The sequence below is a fragment of the Engraulis encrasicolus genome, chromosome 8 (assembly GCF_034702125.1).
Source record: "Engraulis encrasicolus isolate BLACKSEA-1 chromosome 8, IST_EnEncr_1.0, whole genome shotgun sequence".
In the NCBI taxonomy this organism is placed as follows: Eukaryota; Metazoa; Chordata; class Actinopteri; order Clupeiformes; family Engraulidae; genus Engraulis; species Engraulis encrasicolus.
Window position 1 is genome coordinate 22,959,253 of NC_085864.1, and position 24,097 is coordinate 22,983,349.

Consider the following 24,097-nt stretch of genomic DNA (forward strand, 5'->3'; position numbering starts at 1 on the left):
TTTTCAGTCCAAACTTTTTTTGTTTTTTGGGGGGATTTTTAAAAGTGATTTTTCAGGCAGGACAGTGGGAGATGACAGGAAACGAGATGGGAGAGAGAGATCAAAGAAGGTGGACCTAACAAGAAGCGTCATTTTGTTTCCTTACCGGTATCTACTTTATGTCGGGTGAATGCCCCTTTAGGAGACCTTCGGTTAGGAGACCTTCGGAGTCCTCAGGTTGAGAATCAATGAAGTCCCCTTAGCGCTGTAGATGGCGGTAGCGCACATCTTGCGCAAACACCTCAAAAAGAGAAGAAGAAGTAGGGGACAACGCCCCCTTAGGAGACCCAACTTAAGCACACGCTTTTGCATTGAGTGGGCGTGTTTTGCGATATCTTGCTCTGATTCAGTATTTTTGGAGAGATGGGGAAGGATCAGGAAATGTTGCCCGCGTAGCAGTCCAGTGCCCAGCCGCTAGAGCCACGGCTTGGCCGTCCAAACTCAATTGTGACTAATATGTAGTTACTGCCCTTTGCCTCTGAAGGGCAGGGTAGTAACTGAATGAAGGGAGTGCTGCGTTGCCGACCACAGTGTCCATCTCTGACGCCATGGTCATCAGCGCGCATTCCTTGGAGATGATCCATGGCAACTGGAGCAGGCGTTAACCCCTTTCCGCACCTCGCTTCTCTCCGCTCCGCTTCTTCTCTCTTATCTCGCTTCCTTTCCTCTCTGATGTCTCTGTCTCCCTCTATCTCCTTTCCCTGCCGTTTTTCTTCCACGTCTCACTATCTATCCTGTCTTCCTCTCTGCTTGTGTCTCTTGTCTTCCCCTCCCCCATTTTGTTGTTCTGTCTCTCTCTCTCATTTCTCTCTCTCTCACTCTATCTCTCTCTGCGTGCCCACTCAATGCATCCCTCTCTCCCCCCTCACTGCACCTCTCTCTACCCCCCTCCCCCCTCCCCCCTCCCCCCTCACCCCCTCTCTCTTCACCTTCTCTCTCTCTCTCTCTCTCTCTCTCTCTCTCTCTCTCTCTCTCTCTCTCTCCCCTTCCCTCCCTCCGTCTGCTTCTTCAGAATAGTCAGGCCGCGGTCAGGCAGAACCTCAGACTAGCTGGCGTCCAGGCCTTAGAAGCTTCCAGACCCTGTTCTGTAGCCAGGCCAAGTAGCATAGCATGGAATGTAGTGGCAGTCTACAAGCTCCTTTTAACCCCTGTCCCCACGTATATGTGCGTACACGCACACGGGCACGCGCACGCACATGGGCACACACACACACACACACACACACACACACACACACACACACACACACACACACACACACACACACACACACACACACACACACACACACACACACACACACACACACACACACACACACACACCAGACTGTGGCCTCTAGCCATTTTCCATCGACTGACCCCCCCACCCCTGTTGCTGATAACTTTTTTTTTCATTCTGTAAGTAAGAACAGATTCATAGCTGGTTGACTGGAAATGGCAGAGGATGTGGAGTTCAAGTTCTGCCCCGTTTCCACTGTTGCCAGATGTGTCTGATCAAATCCCGGCCGAAAGGTTCTCAAAAAACGCCAAAATGCGCTAAATTCCGCCCAATTTCATCAAATTGCATTGACTTCTATGGGCCCAAACGGCCAAAAAAAAAACGCCAAATGGCCAATTTTTCCCGTTTTTACACGCAGGTAACCGACCAATCTGGCAACACTGTCCGTTTCCACTACTGGCCAGCTGTCGGTTGCAGTTGCACAACAAACGTAGATATTTTTTTAGTTTAAGTGGATAGTACTCTGGAAACAGGGCAGGCAGCAGCACCCTGTTTCCCACAACTTGTCTGGATATAGTGGCTATTATGCAATAATGTTTTGTGGAGATTATTGAGAATATATTGGGAAATTGATGGTCGCTTGTTTGCGTGCCAAGCGTGGGTGGTTTGTACTGTATAATGCTGCTGGTTGTCTCATGCTCGTCGTCTATGCATGAGTAGTGCCTGTTATGTACATGTAGTCATGGGCGTAGTTTTTGGTGTTGACAGTGTGGACATGTCCATGCCACTTTTGAAATGGGCATACATTTTTCCCCACCACTTTTTCACAATCATAATGCAAAAATAGGATACCTGGGGCCAATACTAAGAAGCTGGTTCAGGAGTAAACCGGGTCAAGTTAAGAAGTAAGTAATCTACAGTAATAGAAGAGCCTGGAGTCCTCATTGAGTCCTTAACTTAACCTGGGTTACTCCTGAAACAGCTTCTTAGTATACCCCTCTGGACTATACAGTATGGGTGTGTTCCAATATGCGACCTTGCTTCCTCCACTTATGCTTGTGGCCTCGTACCAGGAAGTAATATGTCATGATGACATCACTGACAACAGCATTATATTTCAATATTTTGCAAAAGCTCAATTGTAAAGTAATTTTCTCATTTGCAATTGGGATGGTGAATGAAAAACAGTCCCTCAAAAGTTGTTGCGGCTAGGCTGACCTCTGGGAAACTATTGTTTTCTCCACGGAGGAGGGGCCAGGAGGCGGGGCAAGGTCACAAGCACAAGTGGAGGACGCAAGGTCGCATATTGGAACGCACCCTATGTCATGTTTATGTCCCCTCCACTTTCCAAACCAAAACAACACCACTGCAGGTAGTACTGTATACGTGCTGTATACATATACTATACTGTACTGATGTGCAGCCTCTGTGTTTGTGTGGAGCAGGAAGAAGAGCAAGCTCCCTCTGAATGTGCAGATCAATGGCAGCAGTGGCCTGGAGGACCCCCCTGCCCGCTCCCCTCTCCTCTACAGCCCCTACATCCTCCCAACTACCCCCGGCCTCCTGGACGATGGCACCCTCAAGAGTGAGTTACACACACACGCACGCACACACACACACACTCGCTCACTTGGATACTTCCAACTCTAACTATTCCTACATTTTGCAGACTATCTGATTCTCAGGGCAGTAGACTTAGGGGCGCAACACGCCAATTTACCAAATTTGTAATTGACCGAGTAAATTGATGTGCGGCTACACCACTGCAAATATGGCAGGACACCCAGTCATCTAATCTTGAATTGAAGGGTTGTTTCTTGCTTGCTAAATGTTTCTGTTTTCCTCCATCATCTCTCCACAGATAGTTTAGCAGTTCACCGCAGCTCCCCACAGACGATGCGGAGAGATTTTGGCCTTCCGGTCACACACAGGTTAGACCAGTGCCAGGATTCTGATTCCTTAGAATGTCTAACTCAGCAGAGGAAGTAATTTGCAGTTGATGCTCAATAGTGGCTCAGTAATGGCCGGGCTGACCTTTAAGGAGAATATTCATTGTTTTGTATTCAGTAGATGAAGAGTTCAGATGCAAAACCCCCTAACTCCATTTCTGAAGACCTGCACTTCTATATTTTTAGAGAACCCAGTTGTTGGTTTGGTTTACATTCATGTACTTGATAATACATATAAATAGTTATATTACATAAATAAAATAAAAAAATATGCAATTTTGATAGCTTTGTATTAAATAAAATTGAATTAAGATTATTTTCTGAAAAGGCACTTAGGGGGTTTTGCATCTGAACCCTTCAGATGTAAAAAAATGTGTGTTACAAAATGAAATCATTTACACACTTTAAACCTTTGTATTGTCCCCTCAAGGTTTTCTACCAAGTCGTGGTTGTCACAAGTCTGTCAAGTGTGTCAGAAGAACATGATGTTTGGCGTTAAATGTAAACACTGCAAGTGAGTACCTCACGCCATTACACAATCCTAATCATGTTTGTCTGTACTTACGTGTACTTAGTGACCTCTCCTTTTTCCTTCTCTGCAATCATTTTGGGTTGTTTACGATCCTTTGCATCCTTCTATAGAAGTCACTTTTGATAAGTATGTCTTCAGTGTAATGTTTATTACGTTAAGTACTGTTATTTTTATTGTTAATTATTAATCATTCATGGTTATTTTCCTTTGCCCTGTTCTGCTTTGGTTGTCATAGTGACCTCTCTCTCTCTCTTAGATTAAAGTGTCACAACAAGTGTACTAAGGAGGCGCCACCATGTCAGATACTTTTCCCTCCGTGTACGTATCCCACTTTCTCTATTAACTTATTCAGTAACTTGCATCAAAGAACGGTAGATCTGTATTGCCTCTTTTCCACACTACTTTTGAAATGATTATGCCTTCTGAAAGTCATTTAGTCTGTAACATTTTTGTGCACGTTGAAGCTGTTTATTTCCCAAGTCTAAAATCCAACACTTTTTTTTTTTACCAAAGATGTGTAAAGGGAAGTGTAGTTTATTTTCTCACACAAAGTTGAGAAAAGAGAGATGTATCTCAAAAGAAGACTGGAGTAACCAAGGGGACGTGCATTCTTAACCTGCATCCTAGCAGCAAGCATGATATGACCTTTAAAGTCGACTATTGCTGTATGTGGCACGTGTCCCAGGAAGATTATTCATCTAGTCAGCTACTCTTTATTTCTCCTCCAAGATGTTGTCATTGAATTGAAGACACATTGAACAGCTTTCCCACTATTTGATTTGTTAACATAACTTATGAACTTTTTGAAAAATAGAATAACAAAGTTCTTGTATCAAAGTGCTCAAAAGGCCTTAAAAAAGCATTGTTCGTCCAGATGATCCAACTTGGGTGACTCATTTTAGTCTCTTGTTTTTGCAGTTTCAAAGATCCGAAGAACAGAATCGGTGCCATCGGACATCAACAACCAAATCGACAGGACCGTGGAGATCCCCCTCTTCGGCACTTTACCAAAAGCAATCACAAAAAAGGTACTATAGCCGGCTGGTCACACACTGAACACATGGAATCCTCTCTTCCAGTACGATGGGGACTATTGGGAAGGGTTACTTCAAATGCACCATCTGAAGTGCTTATTTCCTTTACGGAGAAATGTGTTAGTTGTGCAATGCTGATGTGATTTTATGGTGATCCTGTTAACAGGGTGTGAAATAGGGCTGTTTATGTGTCTGTCGGACCACCCTCTTGTTCTCAAACAGTAGATTTAATCATGAAATACACCATCTGGACTCGAGTTATTCTTTCTAACAGCAAGTGCGTCGCTGTAGCAACCCTTGTGCAGGAATGTGTTATCTGTGCAATATGGATGTGGTCATACTGGGGACATGTGATGAGTAAGTGGCAGAGGAAAGTGTTGACAATACATACAGTAGGTCTGTTTGTTTATCTTCGGGACCACTCCTGTTCCCAGTGATCAGCCGGATTGCAGCAATTGTGTCCTTTCCTGTAGTGTCCATGAACTGTTACTAAATCTGTTTGAAGTTCAGTACCAGTGTGGTGTCACGGTAAGGGCATGTGGGGATCTGACCTGGTGAACAGTGCTGACGATAGGTTTCTGTTTGTGTGTCTCTGGGACCACCCCCTGTTCTGAAACTGCAGCTGGACTTCACCAATCGTGAATTTCCTGTCATGTCATAGTGATGAGACAGTAGGGCTGCACGATTATGGAAAAAATCATAATCACGATTATTTTGGTCAAAATCGTAATCACGATTATTGATGATTTTGCAGATTTTTTTGAAAATTATAAGAAGATGAAATATAACCAAGAATGAATTATATACGGGATGAGCAAAATAAAATGAATTATAATAATCATGTGAAGGCAATAGCATGAAACTTAGGTGGACAGATTTCTGGCCAGAAACACCAGCCTGTCAGTATGTTCTGGCTTCAAGGACGTTCTCAAAGGTAGGTCACTATTGCCACCATTAAATCACGATTTAAATCATGGCGTCGATTTCACGATTTTATCACGTTTTTCGATTATTTTCGATTAATTGTGCAGCCCTATGAGACAGTGATGATTTGATACTGAGAAAAGAGCAGTGGTGACTGTGTCTGTAGTACCACCATCCTGTTAGTTTTTGGACCCTCCAGTTGTCAAACAGCATCTAGACTTCACCAAAGTGTTAGATCCACCTCCCTGTTCTCAACCAGGACTGGACTACCGCTGGACTACGGTTATTGTGTCCTTTCCATTAGTAATTATTAAAACATGTGTTAGATGTGCAATACCAATGTGGTGACATGATAAGGAGTTGTGATTATTAAACTTTACATTGGGCACAGAATGGGGGTGAATGGGAGTGACCAATATATTGTCTCGGTAAGAACATGTGGTGATTTGAACAGGAGTGAATTTGGTGTCCTATGTGTTTGTGTATCTTTTAGGACCACCCTAGGTGGGGGGCAGCTGCACACCGGAAATGTTCTCTTTTTTTCCATTAGCTCTCACTAAAACATTTGTTAGCTGTGCAATACAATACCAATGTGGTGACAGAGGACCTGACAGGTGATGACTTAACCTTTACGTTGGGCAGAGAACATGTGGTGATTTTACCGTGACCGGTGGTGAATTTGGAGTATGTGTTGTCTCTCCTTAGGACCACTCTCCTGTTCGGAACAAGAAGCTGTACTCCAGCTTTCCATTAGCTCTTGTTTCTGTGCAATACCAATGTGCTGACAGAGGAATGTGGTGACACTGACAGCAACTGTGTCTTTTCCATCAGCCCTTTCTTTCATATTTGTTAGCTGGCCAGTAGATACTAGCATTTCATTGTAGAATAGAGTTGTAGCATAGAATAGAAATGGGGTGACTTAACTTTAAGTTTGACAGAGAGTGGTGTCGAATGTGTTGTGTGTCACGTCCAATATAGTGCCACGGTAACGATGGACATGGGTTCTCGGTGTTTATCATCACGATGTTATGAGGAGGGGCAAGACACTGGCAGCCAACCACGTGAGCTAATTTTTTGACCGACAATCAGAGGTTGAGTTGTGCGCAGCTAGGTTCGCGCAGTCAAGTTATAAACAAAATTTAGAACCCGTATACATGAACCCGTATACATTTTAACCATGTGACCAGTGGTGGTGAAATTTGGAGTCATGCGTGACGTGTGTGTGTGTGTTTTGTTTTGTTTTGTCTCTCCTTACATTAGGACCACCCTCCGGCCCTGACCCAGCACCAGCAGCAGCTGGACTCCAGCAGCAACCCTTCCTCCACCACCTCCTCCACCCCTTCCTCCCCGGCCGCCTTCCCCCAGGGCAACCCCCACAGCGCCGCGCACACGCCGCCCCCCAACAACCCCTCTCCCAAGGGCCCCAGAGACATGAGGTTCCACTTCCCAGGTTAGTTATGTTGTTGCCATGGTATGGGGGTTGTTGCTCTGGAAACCGCTGCAGCAAGCAAGCAAGCAGGACGTACGCGCATCTGGAGGTTTCCGGACCTACAGGGCTGGACTGACCGTCTGGCATAGTGGGCACTTCCCGGTGGGCCCCGCACCCTTGTGGGCCCCTATTTTCCGCACCATCGTTTGCCCCTATTTTCAGAAATTTCTGTGCAAGGCCCACCGCTGAGTCAATTTTGCGTCCCTAATTATGAGGGGGCCCCTTTAAGTCATAAGGGCCTGGGCCCTATTTCCCCCCCAGTCCAGCCCTGCGGACTTCCATCTGACTTGCCAGTGCAGACGTTTTTCTGAACATATTGAAACACCTTTATTCCTTGTACTTGAATAATGCCTCATATCTCTATTAACCCATATGTGTTTGTTCATTTTAACATTGTACCACAAAACCTTCTAATGCCACAATCAATTGAGTACTAAACCCTTATTTCCCTAACTCTTTCCCCTTTTCGTTCCTTCATTGCCATCGAGTACTGCATACTAAATACTAAATGGGTTCTTCTTTCTTACTTATGACTTAAGAAATCCCAAGGTTTTCATCATCCAAGGGACAGAAATTAATCATCTTGTTATAACACCACATCTTCTGATCTGATCTGCTCTTTGTTTCTACGTCATCATGTCTGTGTTTTTGATTTCTTCCCCTCCTTTCCACCTCTTTTGGGTTATTAGCTGCCTACTACTATCAGCATAGACAACAGTTTATCTTCCCTGGTGAGTTTTAACCTCTGCTTGCTGTGTGCAATGATGACCCTGCTTGCGGTGTGTGATGATAATGTTTTGTTCACACCAAGAGCAACCTATGCCAACTGAGCGACGGAAGTCATTATTTGTCTATGGAGGGTACGCGACCAGCGCGACCAGAGCGAATTCGCCAGTCGCGAAGCGAACTGAGCGATCAGAGCGTATTTTAACGATAGAAAGTCAGCTAATATTATGGTGATGAGCTATGACGTGGTTCTGCGAAAACCAATTGGAATGTTCATAACTCCGAATGTCTCAGGATGTCAAGCTAGAGCGGGTATGTGATTAGCTAAATCGAACATGTCAATGTCACGTCCAGAGCGAATTCAGCTAATTCAAGGCGAAACTTCTTCTGCTACCTCCGCTACCAGGCAGCGTAGGTCGCTCTTGGTGTGCACAAGGCATAACCCTGTTGAGACACGTTCACACGCTCACTGTTACTTCAGCTCAGCTGCTGTCTATACTCTGTGCTGCCAGCAAAAGACTCCTTCCTGTGTATTCCCCGTGTTGCTTAAACGTGTCTGTATGTGTTTGGTTACTGTTGCCTGCTTCCCTTTAACAACGTGTGTGTGTGTGTGTGTGTGTGTGTGTGCGTGTGTGCGTGCGTGCGTGCGTGCGTGCGTGCGTGCGTGCGTGCGTGCGTGCGTGCGTGCGTGCGTGCGTGCGTGCGTGCGCAGTATTTACAATCAGCTCCAATGTGCCGCCCCAGCCATATAGCATAAATCAGACACTGTATGGGCCCCCTATATACATGGAGCCTTGGTAACTCTGTCATACTTCACCTCTCTGTTCGGCACCCCTGTGCGCATGTGTGTGTGTGCTCGCGCGCGTAAGATGAGAGAAGTCAAATGGTGGTATGACTGCTCCATCTAGTGCCCAATACGTGAAATTGTCTGTTTGTGTGCCTTCTGTGTGCTGTGTTGTTTCTGGTTGTTCATCATGTCTGAATGTTAGCTTCTATTTAAAAGCTTTATTAAGTGTCTTCCACCTTCATCTCTTCACAGACGTGCCAAGTGCTTCGCATGTCGAGGGCAGCCATCATCACACTGGGTAAGGTGCCACTCCTCTATTCTCGCTTCACCACTTAGTTTTATCCCAACATTGTCATCCTCATCAGTTCATCAGATGTGTATCAGTGTAAGTTGTTTGGGGTCTGGGTAGAATGGTAGACAGTCACGTCACGCACACACACACACTTTTTAGGCTCATGATAGACCACAAGGCTACAGTATAAGAGAGATTAGATTGTGGGATATATCCAGGGATCTTATGAGAACTGAATAAAATGGACAAAATCAATACCACATCTGATAATTACAGCCAAGCCTGAAATTAAGCACTGACTTCTTTATAGGGCAATAAAGCAACTCGAGGTATCTTTTTCAAAAGGCACTTCAATTTTTTTGTTGCCATCATCTGTTAAAAAGGACTGCACTAATTCCACTTCCGACCTGCACGGTCGGTCGGCAACTGAAGACAAAAACGAGGACTGTTTGAGTAAGAGGTCGGAGGTCAAGCCTGTTCCTGTTTTTGCATTCTGCAGTGAGTCAGAGACGAGTGAAGTGGAGCACGGACAGCAGCAGCAGCAGCAGCAGCAGCAGCAGCAGCAGAGGCTCCCGGAGCAGCAGGAGGAGGTACTGAGTGGGCCCCACTGCACATTCACAAACCACACACTCGACTGGGGTACATTCAACCACAATAGTCTATATATCAGTCGTTCTCAACCTTTATGGTATAAACGCCACCTGGACCTCGTCATAAGCCTCCCAATGCCACCTTTTAATAAATATATATTTTTTGGGCTTATTAGCCTTTATTTCGGACTGTGAAGATACTGACAGAAAGCGGCAGTAGAGGCTCCCGGAGGAGGAGGAGGTACTGAGTGGGCCCACTGCACATTCACAAACCACACGATGACACAGACACTCGACTGGGGAGCATTTAACCGCAATAGTCTATCTATATCAGGCCTTAAAGTGGCGCTAACGGTAGGGTACTCGTCTGCTACACGGCTGACCCAGGTTCGATTCCGGCCCTAGTCCTTTGCCGACCCTTCCCCGTCTCTCGCTCCCCACTCGCTTCATGTCAATGTGTTCACTGTCCTGTCAAATAAAGGCAAAAAGCCCCCCCAAAAAGTTAAAAAGATAATTTAAAAAAATAGTCTATGTCAGTGGTTCTCTTTTTGCATAAATTCTGGCTGCGCTGGACCTCATCATAAGCCTCCCAACGCCACCTTGATGTCATCCGCCAACTCCCCCTAGTATTAAAAGCCCTGGGGGCTGTAGAACTCCTGACGAGAAACACTAGTCTAACTGTAACGGTGCATAAACATAAAGCAACGTAGCTGATTTTTCGGCCCTCTACAATAATGTTTCAAATTTTGCATTAGTGGTTCGTTGACTTGTCACAGGTGTGAGCTGTGCTGCCCTCTGTGGGTGACAGCCATGTCTAACAACTGGAGAGGATGAGGCAATCTTCACTATTGAGGAGTGAAGCATTTCCCTTGCCCAGTGGTCTCAAATTATTTCCCCCCAAATGCCAACTTATGTAGTGCAAACGAGGCTGAGGGCCAAACTAATCGCCCGACCGTATGGCCACAGATAGCACACATATATGTTTTAATTTGTTCCAACCTCATGGCTGACCAAATGTTTGTTGAATGTCTTGTCTTGTTGAATGTAACAATGTTTGTTTTTTTTGATCAGCCCTGCTACCTGTGGTATTTCCTTTCAGGGGCGTATCAGCAAATTTTGGGCCCTATGTACAATCAACTCCAATTCATATATTTCAAAAAAATGGACTGTGTGTGGGCCCCTGTATACATGGGGCCCTGGTGACTCAGTCACACTTAACCCATTTTAGCCTGATGATTCTTATATGTTGTTTGACCTTTGGTGCCTGGAGACACATATACGATGCATTCAGGCTCTTGAGATTTTAGCTTTTTTAATAGAAATGTGGCTATGTTACAGCTGAATGAACACATTCTAATGCAAGAGGAGGGTCTTAGGGTTTGAATGCAATTAGAGGCTAAGATATTAAGGTTTTTCATAGGCTGAGGGCAACTCTCCCAACAAGGGCTTAGGCATTCAGCAGGCGTTTTTTGCAGGTGCTTTAAGCATCAATGTTAATCCCCCTGAACATCACCCCTGCTTTCTTTCACCTACAGTATCTCTGTCTTGAACCATAATGAATGACTCTATGCACGGGACCTTAAAAGGAAATGAAACTAAGGTCATGGCTTCCTGAGTGAAACACAGCACTGTTGGTTAAGCCTACCGCAATCACTTGGGTCTATTGTCAGAACTTGTTCACCTATGTTAAGGAAGATTTTTGAGGAAGTTTTGAACATTAAGCATGATCATATTTGTTGTTACAAGCTTTCGGAATTTGCAGAGTACTAAAACGGCCATACAGCAAATTTTAAATTGTTATAAAATGTATTAAAAAAATACCTTTTTGACTTTTTCTCCTCATGCTTTAAAACGTTGTCTTACAATATTTTGGGGATTAATGTAAACTGTTTGTTACATATTCTCCAATGTACTTTTTACCATATTGTATGATCTTACACACATGTAACAACATGAACCGCTATCTGCTCTGTATTTTTATTCTAAAATCATGACCGCAGGATCGGATAGGTGACTATGACGATCAAGAGGAGGAAGGGGAGGAGGAGGAGGAGGAGGGTTGTCATGGAAACCTGGAGAGCAAGACGGGAGAGAAGTGTGGCAGCGGGTCGGAAGGAGAACCGGACGGCGACGAGTTGGACGACCTCCCTAGTTGTCGGAGTGGGGGAGGGGGCCAGTGGCGGAGGCCCCCCATCTCTAGGAAGGCCAGCCAGACCAGCGTGTACCTGCAGGAGTGGGACGTGCCCTTCTCACAGCTGGAGCTGGGGGAGCTGATCGGGAAGGGGCGCTGGGGGAAGGTGCACCGCGGACGCTGGCACGGAGAGGTGAAGATTATGATTATGATTATTATTATTATACTTTGGTTTTAAATAGCTCCTCTCAAAACACATATTTTTTATTGATGATGATGATGATGATGATGATGATGATGATGATTATTATTAGGGCTGGGACTCGATTAAAATTTTTTATCGCATTAATCTATAGGCTTTGAAATTAATTAATCGAATTAATCACATTTAATTGCATTTAAATATCTGACTTAAGAACAGTAGAAAAAATATTTTATTTTTATTTTGAATAATTACAATAAATAAGTGTAATCTAATAACATTATTCAATTTTAAAAGAAGAGAGAACTCTTCTCAATTTCAGCAGGCTGTTCACCATCAGGCGTAATACTGCCCTCCACTGGTCTAATCCAGAACTATGTAGCTATATTATACTGCGATTCATTTTTTAAATCGCGTTAATTAATTAATCGAATCGTGTGATTAATTAATCGAAATTAATGCATTAATGTCCCAGCCCTAATTATTATACTTTCCTTTTATATCGCACCTTTCAAAACACCCAAGGTCGCTTAACATGATATCAGTGTAGGTGTATGTGGTTAAGTAATGTAGGTGTATGCGTATTGCGGACATTAGGAGCCAAAGTCCTCCAAAAAGAGATGAGTTTTCAGGTGGCCAGTGAAGAGAAGAGGAATGTTATTCTTTGTTGTAGCTCTAGATCTAAGGACGTTGCTGTATGTGGTGCTGTGATTTTTTTTACGATGAATTTGCATTAGTGGATGTCGCATCACACACATTAGAGTCACTTACAGCCAATTGCTAACAAGGACAGTCCCCCTAGGTCTACAGCAACATACAGTAGATACCTTTCTCAATGGTGCTTGAAGTATTGATGTCGTAAGATCAGTGCTTTTTCACAGTTTGAAGACAAAACCAATGCTAGACATGAATAAATAAATTAACAAACACCAAGCAAACAAATATCTAACTTTGACAAATCCATTGGAATTCATAGTGAAAGTGTGACGAACATAAGTGCTTTTAACGGGAAAAAAACTAAATGGTGTCTCCCACAAGGTGGCCGTGCGTCTCATGGAGATCGATGGCAACAACCAGGACCACCTGAAGCTCTTCAAGAAGGAGGTCATGAACTACCGGCAGACGCGGCACGAGAATGTGGTGCTGTTCATGGGAGCCTGCATGAACCCTCCACAGCTCGCCATCATCACCAGGTCAGGAATCAGGACACTAGGAGTAGATATATATACGTATATGCCGGTATATTAGGGCAGTCATGGGTAAGCGGTTAGGGCGTCAGACTTGTATCCCAGACTTGTGGGGGGAGTAATTCATCAGGCCTCTCCTCCAGTCACATGAGTGAGGTACCCTGGTGCAGTCCCGGTGTCCAGTTTGGCTTTTTATTTGTCAATGTAACAATTACAACAAAATGGAGCATTCTTTATTCATTGAAGCAATAAATAACTAAAATAAAAGGTTAGAAAAATACTTAAAAAACCCATACACATAACCATGTTGTCCAATCACACACCCACAGTATATACTTCCAACAGTAACTCGGGCCATTCGTGAAGTCTAAACGAGAAAACCAGAAAAAAATAAACTTTAAGCCTCGTGGTGCCTTTACGAATAGCCTCGTTTCTTGTGGTTGGGTGACGAAAGGCGGAACTGACAATTGGGGTAGTTTGGTTCTGGGGGGAAGAATAATGCGGATGGATGTCAACAATAAAGCGCGAGTGAAGGCTAACTGGAAACGACAGTAATCAAACATTTCAAACAAGTGATATACGGTTAAGTTTAGGGTTAAGTTTAGGGTTAGGGTTAATGTTAGGGTTAGGGTTAGGGTTAGGTTTAGGGTTAAGGTTAGGGACAATGTTGGAGGAAGGGAGACATGGCATGAAGCTGACACAACAACAGCGCTCCCCTCCCGGAATGTACGCTGGTTAGGGTTAGGGTTAGGGTTAGGGTCTCTCTCACTCGCTCTCTCTCACCCTCTCTCTCACCCACTCTCGACAGTGTGCGTTGCCCAACTACGTAAAATGAGGCTATCTCGTAGCGGCACCACGAAGCATACAGTTGATTTTCCCCGAGACTGGGCTCATACTTCACAAATCTCACCCACCCACTCATATCACAGCCATACACATCCACATACACATGAATGCTGTAGGTACAGTATATAACGACATGTATGATTTGGTAGCATAGTTTAGTGCAGTAATGTCCTCATGTGCGAAAGCAAATAAGGACTTTATGAGGGGCTGATTTCACCGGACCGCTACAACCTACAGTAATACCCATCTCCTTTGCAGTATACTCTTGAATGGCACCATGACTTTTTTCAACTCCAGTAACCATTTTGCATTGTGTGTACACCTGTTCTTCTTTCTCAGTTTATGCAAAGGCCGGACACTCTTCTCTGTTGTTAGAGATTCCAAAAGTTCGCTGGACCTCAACAAGACCAGGCAAATTGCTCAAGAGATTGTAAAGGTACAATTAATACGTTTTACGTTTTTCATAATACACTTTGAGATCTTTTTTAGTTACCAGTGAAAGGATTTAAACTAAAGTTTGAAGGATTTGTTGTTCCCATAGCAGACTAATAACACCGTTTTGTTTGTTTTAGGGAATGGGCTATCTTCATGCCAAAGGAATTGTGCATAAAGATCTGAAATCAAAAAACGTATTCTATGACAACAATAAGGTGGTTATTACAGACTTTGGTTTGTTTGGAATGTCCGGCGTCGTTCAAGAAGGACGGTAAGACAATAGTAGAAACATCATACAATATCACAAAATAATAAGTAACACTATGTAGTATCAATTGAAGTGTTTCTGGGCCTTAAATTGTTTGTGTATGTGTCTGTATGTCTTTCATCAGACGGGAAGATCAGATCAAGTTGCCTCATGGCTGGATATGCTACCTGGCTCCAGAGATTGTGCGCAGGATGGGCCCAGGAGTCAACGAGGACTGCCTTCCCTTCTCTAATGCTGCTGATGTTTATGCTTTTGGGTAGGAGATGATTCCTGTCCCCATATGCATACTGTAGTTATCTAAATCAATTCACTCACATCTCATATGGTAGAGTCTTGTGATTGATGATCGATCATAGGACACTGGCCATATTACAAGACAATCCATCATTCCATTGGGTTACATTGATAATTTTTCCTTGCATTTGGACTGTTTGCCCCAGACATGTTTGTTTGAGTCACTATAAAGTTTGTCACAAGCTAGTCTTCTTATCAGGGTCTTGTGAGATATGGAACACAAACAAATACTTAGTCACACTCGATGAGTCATTGCCTCTTGATGCCATTCCTGACCTTTAAAAATGAGAAATGGCATTTAAAAGGTGTCAACTATGACTAACATGGCACACGATTGTGGGTGAGATTTTACGTACTAGATGGTGTGACCATCACTAGGCTCGTGGGTGTGTTGTGACTGTTCAGCAAACAAGTAGCAGCCAGGGCCTCCATTTTAGTACCTCAACCCGTCACTACACTTAATGTCAGAACAAAGTGGGGTGGGGTGGCTTACATGTGGGACACGCTGAGTGTGTGAAGGTTAGGGATTCTCTCCTCAAAGGGGAAGGCAGTGTGGCTCTGTGTCCATCTTTGGGGTTTCGGCTGTATTCTGACTGGTGCGCCGATGAGCCTGATTCTTTGGTGTAGTTCTCAGAGCCACTACCTCTGAGGCCAGGGTTTGAAGGTTTGAAGTGGGACAACTCTTCTCCCAGTCATATTTTGTTTGGAATATGAAGTTAATAAGGGAAATGATTTTACATTGTTTAAACATTTTTGTCTTCAATAAGAAGCACGCAATGAGGTTTTAATGTAGTCTAAATAGGCTGCAGGTTTGAGCGCCGCCCATTAATGTGTCCTTCAGCAAGATACTTAATCCCAAATTGCTCCTGGTGGCAGGGTGGTACCCTGCGTGGCAGCCACTGCCACCACTGTATGAATATGAGTGTGAATGGGTGAATGTCCTCGAAGGAGTGGAAAGGCGCTATATAAATGCAGTCCATTTACCATTTACCATTTCATGTGTACCCCTGCAGCACCATCTGGTACGAGCTGCAGGCCCGGGACTGGCCCATCACCCGGCAGCCGGCGGAGGCCACCATCTGGCAGGTTGGCAGCGGAGAGGGCATCAGAAGATTACTAGCTGCTGTGAACTTGGGCAAGGAGGTTACGGTGAGTTTTCATTTTGAAATGTACTTAACTCATTTTAGCCTTATGCAGCGTATATGCTGTTTGACCTTTGGTGCCTGGAGCGACATACCTGTACGTATATGTTGCATTCAGGCTCTTGAAATTTCAGGGTTTTTGTTCTAAAATGTTGGTATGTTAGAGCTGAATGAACTCCTTCTAATTAAAGATGATGGTCCTGGCTGTTAAATGCAATTTATTTAAATGCAACTATATCTTAATGTGCTTTGGAGGCTGAGATATTTAGGGTTTAATAGGCAAGGGCTTAGGCATTCAACAGGGTTTTTTTTGCAGGTGCCATAGGCTAAAATTGGTTAAAATGCTTCTTACTCCAGGGTCCTTTGCTTCAACTTGTGATGTTTTCACATCTCATAGCAGAGAGTAGTACACCATATGGCACCGTTTCGGGGTGATAACAAGTTTTTCCAATGGCAAATGGTCCACACCGTATAGATGCAGGCCTGTTACCTAAGCCCTTGTATGCGGGACCTTCTTAAGCTGAGGTTCCTGAATGAATGGCAAAAAGTACTGAGCTGGTTTGTTTTAAAAGCTATACTGTATTACAACTACTGTGGTAGGACTTGATTGTCAGTTTTGATTGTCACTACTCTTCGACCAAAAAAGGAAGTGAATCTCCACAAGACTTTTCACATGACTTTTGCCTGACTTATTTCGTCATCTCTTCATGATCACGCAGGAAATTCTCTCTGCTTGCTGGTCGTACTGCTTGGAAGTGAGACCGACGTTTGCCCAGATCAACGACCTGCTTGAGAAACTCCCCAAGCTGAACCGGAGGCTCTCCCATCCCGGACATTTCTACAAGTCCACATCAGAGTATGTGTCCTGATAAGACACACCTTAAAGGAGCACTTCTGCCAATTTCAATATGCTGTTGTATTGGTCACGCTACCCTTGACTTGTCAGTACCTGGTGATGCTGCATTTTTTTGGCTCAGCCCTTTCCGAGATATGAGCTATTCTAATGGGGGCAGCTTTTGTTTACATTTTAAAAAATCTTAACATAGGCCTACTCCGAATATTTTCCCAAAAGGTATCGCTATTTGCTAGTTGTCTGCTGATGTTGCATAACCCTTTGGATGTTTTTGGGAATGAATCAAGATGTTTTTGAAATGTAAACACAAACACCTACCCCCATTACAATGACCAGGATCTCGGAAAAGGCTGAAGAATAAAAACAAAAAAACTCAAGTACTGACAAGTCCATGGTAGTGTGAGCATTACAACTGCATGTTGAAATTGTTTGAAGTTACCCTTTCATTTTGCAGTGTTAATTCAACACTTGGAGTTGAATTTAATGTTCATTGTGTTGAGCCTACTCTGTTTCCTGAATTAACACTGCAAGGCTTTATTGTGTGCAGCACGTATGCACTCCTCCTCCCTTTACCCATCCTACAGAGGGGTCAAAGGTCACCCTGTTTTATGTAGTCCGGAATCCGACATGGAAAGCAGAATGATTTTATTGAATAATATATTACAGATATAGCGCGCCTTTAAAGAAAACAAACAAATGTTTATACAATTCAAGCTTAGTTTTTTTTAGACTTACTGTACATGGTGTGATGCTTGCTGTCACTTTTAAAAGGGATCCAAGTGTGTTTATTTCATTGGTTTAAAAAAAATCCTTGACAGAGGATTTAGTCTTAATTTAATATTGTTGAATTTACTTATTTTACTAAGTTAATTCAAGAGGGGTGTTTTTTAATTTGTTTTTCATGTCATTGTTTTTTTCTGGTGTATTTCTATTCTTGCCGTGAACCATGTTCTTTTTTTGTGAAAAGGGTATTGATCATGTTGTTACTGTAAGTGTCCTGGCCTGTGCTCGATCTGGAGTGTGTCTCTCAAAACTATAGTTGCTAACTTCTTCAACCAATTTGTTGGTTGAATTGAAATTACCCATCACATTAAACGGCATTGCATTATGGCTATAGCAATACGATTTGTACTGCACATTATCATGCATAACTGTCATTCAATGTGCAATCAAAGCAATCAAGAGGCTAACTGTACTGTAAAACAATACTTTTGAGAAACGCAACCCTGAGCGAGTGTTTAAGATTCTTCAAGTGTGTTAATGTGGTGTGTCTTCTCTTTTCTTCTCTCTTCTTGGGGTACTCATCTGTTGCTGGATCTTGGCCTGCTGGTGTGTGGTTCTTCTGCTCCTCATCCTCCTCTTCCTTTCCACCTGTCCTTCTGCCCTGCTCTCATTGGGCTCCTGGCTCTTGCCTGATCACCGTTTCTCCCTCTATCTCTGCCGTGTTCCTCATTACAACCTCTGCTGCTGCTGCTTCTTCTCCTCTCCTTGTCGATGTCAACCTGAACTCCTGAACTTGGCCGTTTTTTCTGTTTCCATTCTACTGCTCGGCTGGACTTCCTGTTTCCTCCTCCCTTGTTCTGTCCATTCTCACACACGTCTGTCTGTCGCTCTGTGCGCTCTCTCGGCCACCTCAGATCGTGGCACCATCACTGCCTGCGCGAGCACTGTAGTAAAGGCCACCGCTCTCGCTGCCCTTACAACTGACAGTCCACTTCCCTTTTAAGGCACACTCACGACATTGTGGTAATGGAAGACCGATTTTGTTTTAGCACAAGTCCGTATGTGGTTTTGTGATTATTATGTTTACAAAAAACCCAAGGACATAACCCAGGAATTGCATTCAGAATTGATTTTGGACACCCCCCAAATTATTAATTAATTAAATAAATAAATATTAATTAATTAAATATGGTGTGAAACAATTTAAAAGTCAAGGTTTTTCATGTGGGCTGTGTATTAGTACCGGTATGCATTTGATTGCTGTTTTCCACTTCTAAGTGCCTATGACGAGAGAGACTGTATGATGACTTTCTTTTTGACAAGTCTTGTGTCTCTGTCATGTGCTTGCCTGTCTGTTGTGGGCAGCGGCTAAAATTATCTTCCCACTGACATTTTCATAGTTCCTGTCTTTTTCACCTTCCCCTTTCTTCCGGTTAGGCCGGGTACGCATGAAGAGATACATGCAGAAGTTGTGTTAATCAAAGTCATTATAGGCTATTTTCCACTCCCAGTTTTCTGGTAGGCCTACAGGTCTTTACTTTACGATTGAGCTGTGTCGTGCCCATTCGAAAACCAAAAAATGGCGTCCGAGTTCGCTGAATCGAGCTGTATGCCTACCAGAACACCGTCAGTGGAAAAGAGGCATAATGAAGCTGATGAAATTGAAAATTGGACAAAGAGAACACCTATTACCTGTGCTCTGATATTTCACTTAATAACCCCAAAACTGTACAATTGAATGTCTCAAATGAAAATTCATCAACAACATTTCAAGTGAAGACAGCAATTAAGACACCAGTACCGTCTTGTGTATAGCTTGACTGCCCCTTTGCCTTCAAAGTTAAAGATTTCTTGTTTTACATGAATAGATGTCTTTGTTTTTGCAGCTCAAACAGCTTTTCTGTTTTTGGTTCTGTAAAACCATAGCCCTTGTTTATCACTCTTGTCTCCATCCAAATAGCCCCTTATCTGGTTGGGCCGGACAATAACAGTGTTCATCGGGACTCGTCTCACTAGATTTACTATTTCATTAGAATGTGTTGTACGAACTACATTGTCCACATCTATGCCCTGTATGGAGACTAATAAGCTGCATACATACTGAATCATCACAGATATGTATTTGGGGTTAAGGTACACTTACTATAAATCCCCTGGGTAATCATATTAAAACTATGTAAATATGTGTTAAGGATGAGTTTAGGGGGGTCAACTTACCCGATAGTTTGGTTGCCATAGGGAAATTGTAGAAGTTGTGTCTAAATCTCATTTAAACAAGTTCCTCTATTACACAATGGAAAAAGACCATATTAAACAATTGTGAAACTGTCTGTAAAACTGTTTTGGGTGTTGGACTGCAGTTGTATTTTATCAAACAGGACAACTCTTCAGTACCCTTTGAAAAATACCTCTTTGTGCAATCTTAAAGTGTGCCTGCGCGCACTTGGTTTTGTGATTTGGTGTACAGAAAGAAAATGTGAGTGCATGTTTGTTGTTTTTTTTTCTCTGAATGTATTGCACTGGGCTAAAGGAGTGGGCTAGAAACCCCGGTGACACTTTACTTGACGACGGTATCATACGGATGACATAACAGTGTCATAATAGTGTCAAAACAGTGTCATGATACAGTCATGAGCAAGTCATAAACATGATGTCAGTGATGCATAAATTTGTTATGGTCATGTTATGACACTGTTATGACATTGTTATGACATTGTTATGTCATGCATATGATACCTGCGTTAAGTGTTACCAAAACCCCTAGTGAACAACTGCTCTGTTCTGACAGAGTATTCATATAACTATTACGAACTTTTATGTGATTATGGAAAACAGGATTGTTTATTCGATATATGACTTACAAACAACTTTCAGTATTTGTACAAATGTTTTTTTTTTATCAGCTTTTCACACATGCAGAGGTACTAGCTTGATAATGTACAGGTCTTTATACAGATGTTTGTCATTTGTAAAATGCTTAACAGGAATTGTACATTTTTTAAGAAGTAGAAATATTTTATATGCTCTGTGAGAATTCATATTTTTGTACAGCCTGTTGCGCTTCTTCTGTAAACTTTTTTCCTTCGTTGTTAGACAATAAATCACACTCCAGTCACATCATTGGCTTTTTATTGCTGAGAATGGCTTTGCAGACCAAAGACGGTGGATTGTGTGTGCATGTGTCTGCTGTGGGTTTGTTGAATTAAGTTATGAGAGGGGGTGGGAGTTTTGGAAATGGTGCGAATTTCTTGTCTGAGGCCAGACTGAGAAAAATGTAACATGCACAAATAAAACTGCACTTGTAGTTGAGATGACAACCATGGCCTAGTTAGAGACTTCATCAGCCTATATCAGAAATGGTTGAAGTGCTCTTGAACAAGGCACCTAACCACACATTGCTCCAGGGAAAGGGTTACTGTGTTACTAATACCCTGTACCTAAATAAATCAAGTAGGCCTATGTGGATTTATATGGAAACGTTGGCTAAATGTAATGGAATTGAGATGTAATGTAATAAGACCAAAAGCGTTCAATATCAGAGAATGGGTCCAGTACCTGCAACAGACCAGAGTTTGGGAACTGTGACTGACATTTCATAGGAAGAATAGTTAAACAGTACACCCTGTTAACATGTCAGTTTTTGGAAATTGTATTATGCAATACATGATGCATCACAGAGATGCGCTTAAAATAGTGGGCTACCTTCTTTGTCTCGTGTAACTGCTTCCCTAAAAGTAGAATTCCTTAAAAGTGCGTTTTGCGTTTTTGCTGCTCTTTTGGCTAGGGCACACTTGAAAAAGAGGCAACTGCCTCAATGTGTTTTTACCCTAGTAAAATAAAGGATAAATAAAAAATAATAATACAATAAAACAATGTGCCAAATCCAGCTCAGCTTGGTTACTATGTAGGCCTAAGGGATAATTGAAGACACGGTGTGCGTATAACAGGAAAAATAATGCACACCAGGTGGTGATGCGGCCACGACGCGAAGCGGAGTGGCCGTTACACCTCGGTGTGCATTATTTTTCCTGTTATACGCACACCGTGAAGTCAATTATCCCGCTTATACCACGGTTGCCACACTGTCTGAAATTTATTTGAGGAATTATTTCGATGTTTTATTGGCTAAAACAATGGTTTTCTGTATAACTACTTCCTTCCGCCACAAGAAGGTTCTTTTCATAACTTTCTGGCGAACTGCCGTTGCTAATTCTAAATTGAAGGTTGCTATGGCCAAGACACCGTTGATAGTTCTATCGCATTCGGTTGTCAAGTCAAGAGCCAGTCGTTAATTCTATCGCATTTGGTTGTCAAGTCAGTCACCTCAATGTTCTACCCATCCGATATATGGGCGCGTCTGACTTGCCCACTAGATTATGCTACAGTTGGCATGATTCCTATGTAACCGGTTGGACTTTCACTCTGCGTTGTGTTTCGTTGTTGAAAAAAAAGGATGACTCCGAGACAAGGTGACGATTCATATGATGTTTAGTGATTCTGGAATATCAGACACAGTACAGAAATCACCATGGGGCTTGGGGCTGCACACTCACTCCTCTTCCCACAGCATACAGAGACAGGCCAGTTATAATAAACACATTTACCAGCAACACCAAACACGGTGAAAACATGTGAATAAAACCAAATAAAATCGCTAGGTTAAAGAAGTGCTACCAAGAACATAGCCTGCTTCTCATTATTAAACCAGTGTGCCCTGGCTAGCTAACTTAGCAAAACTCCGCTAGCATAACGAATGAGTTAGCTAAGTTGCCAGGGTCACATTTACATTTTTTAACACATTATACTCAAACAACGAAAATAAACACACACCTGGAATATCAGACACAGTACAGAAATCACCATGGGGCTTGGGGCTGCACACTCCCACTCCTGAGAAGACCATACAAAGGAATGCTAAATACTCGTGACTAGCGTTAGCAACGCTAAGCTAAAGGATTGTCACGATGCCACCGGCTTATGTTACACCGGGTGGCGCTAACACATCAAAGTACATGAAACCATGCATCATATTCGTGTAATACATTAGAAAAGGGGTAATACACGGAATAGTGTTTAGGATTACAGTGGCACAAGTGATGGATGACAGAATAGAAAGAAGATTTAAGTAAGATTAGGGAAAGAGAAAAGTGGAGAAACATACCTCTTCCCACAGCATACAGAGACAGGGAAGAGGATATGGAAAGCATAGAAATATGAATCAGAGAAACGGAAATATTAGAGGGGGATAGAAGGAGGGGGGCAGGAAGCTCCATAGACACCCATGACAGTGAAGAAGGCTACTGTAAGTCTAGTGTAACGAAGGTGTGTCAAATAAAAAACCCATCTTTGTGTAATTATACAAATAAAGAGAGGTGCTAAAAGTACACTGTTACATTCACCCCCCTAGAATTTCACAAAGATACAAAAACATCTGAACATAAAAACGCTCCTCAAGCTCCGCTTACAGCCATTACAAATACCAGCATGACAGCTACCTAAAGAGGTCAGGCGTGATCTAGGGGTGATCAAGTCCCAGAACGCACCGGGTAGATGAGATGCCATATACACCTCAACAGTAAGGCACAGACCAGAGACTACATGACTCAGAAATAACTACATGTTATCCACACTCAGAACATAGACAACAGGCTCAATAAAGCCAAGAACAACAGCAGAAGCTGTCAAATAACTAAGTAAAAATATAATGTACGCACTACACGTGAATGACCTGACCAAAGGACTCATCCCCACCTAAAATGGTTTGCAACTGAGCCATAGACTCTATAAGTCGACACACAGGCTTAATAACCCTACCAAACCTGGACGAGGGGAAGGGGGCTAAGTGGCCATTTGAGGGAGTGTCAGTGTCGTGAGGTGGGACGTGAGGTGGGTCGTGAGGGGTAGAGGGCATGATATGTTCTGCAACATCACCAGGGCCAGCCACACCACTAGCAGAGGCATCTGAGCTGCCACCAGGAAGCGGGGACCCGGGACCAGCTGCTTCATCTTCCTCGAAGTCATCCAGCACGGCAGACTGTTCAGCGACCCAAGAGGAAGTGCGGTCCGCGACAGAGTCATCTTGGCGTGACGGGGCAGCGACAGACAGGGCAGTGACAGACGGGGCCAGAGCATGCTCAGAGGAGAGATCTGACAGGTGAGCCTCGGACAGGGAGACGCTTGAACTAACACATTCAGCTGCTGCACTTGAAGCGACATCTGTATCATCTGCGAGTGGCAGGAAGTTCACTGAAAGCAGGAGGTTTCGGTGGAGCACCCTCTGTTTACCATCACTGCCCTCGACTTTGTAGATATGGAGGCTGGGCTTTGCGGCTACCACAGTGTACACATCTGGCTCCCATTTGTCAGCAAGTTTGCGCTTTCCCCTGCATCCTTTGTTGGCAATAAGGACTCGGTCGCCAATGGACAGCGCCA

General features: G+C 43.4%; 1 protein-coding gene across 6 annotated transcripts in view; it reads left to right on the plus strand.

Moving 5' to 3' along the window:
* ksr1b (kinase suppressor of ras 1b) overlaps positions 1 to 20,782 on the plus strand; it is a 63,665-nt gene extending 42,883 nt beyond the window's left edge. For 4 of the 6 annotated variants that reach the window (XM_063205215.1, XM_063205219.1, XM_063205218.1 and 1 more), the window contains 17 exons: positions 2,707 to 2,846; positions 3,123 to 3,192; positions 3,641 to 3,724; positions 3,999 to 4,060; positions 4,661 to 4,770; positions 6,961 to 7,150; positions 7,879 to 7,920; positions 8,955 to 9,000; positions 9,494 to 9,583; positions 11,581 to 11,908; positions 12,956 to 13,110; positions 14,290 to 14,386; positions 14,523 to 14,656; positions 14,778 to 14,909; positions 15,961 to 16,096; positions 16,809 to 16,945; positions 18,580 to 20,782. In XM_063205215.1, coding sequence (XP_063061285.1) covers positions 2,707 to 2,846; positions 3,123 to 3,192; positions 3,641 to 3,724; positions 3,999 to 4,060; positions 4,661 to 4,770; positions 6,961 to 7,150; positions 7,879 to 7,920; positions 8,955 to 9,000; positions 9,494 to 9,583; positions 11,581 to 11,908; positions 12,956 to 13,110; positions 14,290 to 14,386; positions 14,523 to 14,656; positions 14,778 to 14,909; positions 15,961 to 16,096; positions 16,809 to 16,945; positions 18,580 to 18,649 — 2,023 coding nt within the window. In that variant the 3' untranslated portion in view covers positions 18,650 to 20,782. Of the gene's footprint in view, positions 1 to 2,706; positions 2,847 to 3,122; positions 3,193 to 3,640; positions 3,725 to 3,998; positions 4,061 to 4,660; positions 4,771 to 6,960; positions 7,151 to 7,878; positions 7,921 to 8,954; positions 9,001 to 9,493; positions 9,585 to 11,580; positions 11,909 to 12,955; positions 13,111 to 14,289; positions 14,387 to 14,522; positions 14,657 to 14,777; positions 14,910 to 15,960; positions 16,097 to 16,808; positions 16,946 to 18,579 lie in introns of all 6 variants that reach the window. The other 2 variants (XM_063205216.1, XM_063205217.1) reach the window with 2 other exon arrangements.
* The last annotated feature ends 3,315 nt before the right edge of the window (positions 20,783 to 24,097 follow it).